Genomic DNA, 2,018 nt, shown 5'->3' with positions numbered 1-2,018 from the left:
ATATAATTTTATTTAGGTTTGACATGTAAGACATTTTATGCCTGAGATGCTGCAGTCGACTGTATTCATGAGTGCAGAAAAACTAAGAAAAAGCAGTACTTAGTAAAAAGCGGAGCGATGTTTGATGTTTGCTTCACGACGACTGAGGTTGATTTATCTGAGATGTTTGGAAAGCGTGTCTGTTCTTCATGTCCTGGATGCTGATGTAGTGTGTGTCTCTCAGCTGCCGGACGGATCTCCTCAGGCCGAGGGTCAGTGTGTGTCCGGCGGCGGCTCCGGCAGCGACGACTCCTCCGAGGCCAAAGGAACCCCGAAACGACTCCATGTTTCCAACATCCCCTTCCGCTTCAGAGACCCAGACCTGCGGCAGATGTTCGGGGTACTGCTGGCTTTATAGGCTTCAGGGTTTAGTCTTCAGATGATCTTAGAAACCACAAACAGTGAGGGGTTTAAGGGAGAGTTCTGCCCCCTGGTGACCCAGACTGTAACGGCACCTTAAACATCTCTAAAGATCAGGATTACACAAACAGACCTGGGATTGTTTATGTTGAGCATTCTCTCTCTCTCTCTCTGTGTGTGTGTGTGTGTGTGTGTGTGTGTGTGTGTGCGCGCTTGTTTTTTTTTTTAGCAATTTGGAAAGATTCTGGATGTGGAGATCATTTTTAATGAGAGAGGCTCAAAGGTAAGAAACCATTTTAAATTCATGTTAAATGTTATTGTTGGACTACAGTAATAGTCAGACTTAAGCGTGCGTGTGTGTGTGCGAGCGCGTGTGTGTGTGCGAGCGCGTGTGTGTGTGCGAGCGCGTGTGTGTGTGCGAGCGCGCGTGTGTGTGTGTCCGGCTCACACAGCGACGTCAGGGCCTCATCTGAACATCACATTACTTGTGTGTTTCTAATCCTCGTAATGAAACCGTGTGGAAATACATCTAAACACTTCTTCAGATGCAGGTTCTGTTTCTCTTCACTGCAAAGATTCATCTGATCAGAGCTGGTTCTGTTTGCTTGGTGAAAGACGTGTCTTTATTATTATTCTGATCGACTGATTGATTGTAAGAATCTTATAAAGGTAGAAATGCCCCTAAAATGTACAAATCAGTTCAAACTTAAGTGATGAGATTAATTTCTATCGCTGCTCAGAACATGAAGAACGTCTTAAGATACCAGCTCACTCTACTCTCTTAAAGAAATAACAGAAAGTGTTTTATTTGTGTGTGTTTTTCTGTGAGGTCAGACTCTTGATGTGTGTTTCTCTTTCGTGTCCAGGGTTTTGGTTTTGTGACGTTTGAGTCCAGTGCAGATGCAGAGAAAGCTCGAGAGCGTCTTCACGGGACCATCGTGGAGGGACGGAAGATCGAGGTGAGTCTCTCTCTCTTTCTCTCTCTCTCTCTCTCTCTCCTTCTGATGTTCCCATCTCACACCTTTACTGACCAGACATGTCCTGGAACTGCTTAAGATGCTCAGCTGTGTGTGTGTTGAATTATGGGAAGTGTGTGTGTGTGTGTGAGAGCTTAGCAATGCATGGTTGCATCTCTACTGCAGTCCACCTTTAGATTCTGTGAGTTTTTCTCTGTTTCTCGGCTGTTTTATGGATTGGTTGTTGTCTGGCTGAGTGTTGGTTATTAACAGCATGTGGTTATTTTCCCTTTTATTTATTTATTTTAAGTTGATCGATCTGTTTTGTACTGAGCATGCTCACAGTTAGCCAATCACGTGCGTGCGTTTGATGCTGTCTCTGTTCCTCCTGGTTTGAATGGCTTTTTTGTTCGTGAAACATTTGCTTGGTTTCTTGCGAGACACGAGGACTGACGATTCGGAATGCTTTCACAACTGTGGTGTTGTACCTTTATGACGGCGTTCGTGTGCATTCTGTGAGAGAACGGCTCACTTTCAGATGCTTGTGTACTCGTTGTTTTTAGTGCATTTCTAGATTGTTCTGTGAATCTGGGAGATGAGAAGAAGCTTGTTGCTTGCCGTGTGTGTGTGTGTGTGTGTGTGTGTGCGCGCGTGCGCGTGCGT

General features: G+C 45.0%; 1 protein-coding gene across 1 annotated transcript; it reads left to right on the top strand.

Annotated features, from left to right (window-relative positions):
* Window positions 1-105: 105 nt before the first annotated feature.
* Window positions 106-2,011, top strand: LOC122333350 (RNA binding protein fox-1 homolog 2-like). The gene is made up of 3 exons (XM_043230920.1): window positions 106-379; window positions 629-682; window positions 1,266-2,011. Exons 1-3 carry the CDS (start codon window positions 125-127, stop codon window positions 1,452-1,454), a joined length of 498 nt encoding a protein of 165 aa, XP_043086855.1. The 5' UTR covers window positions 106-124; the 3' UTR covers window positions 1,455-2,011.
* Window positions 2,012-2,018: the final 7 nt, after the last annotated feature.

Source organism: Puntigrus tetrazona, unplaced genomic scaffold (genome assembly GCF_018831695.1).
Source record: "Puntigrus tetrazona isolate hp1 unplaced genomic scaffold, ASM1883169v1 S000000249, whole genome shotgun sequence".
Classification (NCBI taxonomy): domain Eukaryota; kingdom Metazoa; phylum Chordata; class Actinopteri; order Cypriniformes; family Cyprinidae; genus Puntigrus; species Puntigrus tetrazona.
The sequence above is the reverse complement of the archived record's forward strand: the minus strand, read 5'-3'. Positions and strand labels throughout refer to the sequence as shown.

Coding starts and splice junctions, on each gene's coding strand:
- LOC122333350 (XM_043230920.1), top strand. CDS start 125: ATGTTTGCTTCACGACGACTGAGGTTGATTTATCTGAGATGTTTGGAA. Junction 380..628: donor ACCTGCGGCAGATGTTCGGG/GTACTGCTGGCT, acceptor TTTTTTTTTTAG/CAATTTGGAAAGATTCTGGA. Junction 683..1,265: donor TTAATGAGAGAGGCTCAAAG/GTAAGAAACCAT, acceptor TTTCGTGTCCAG/GGTTTTGGTTTTGTGACGTT.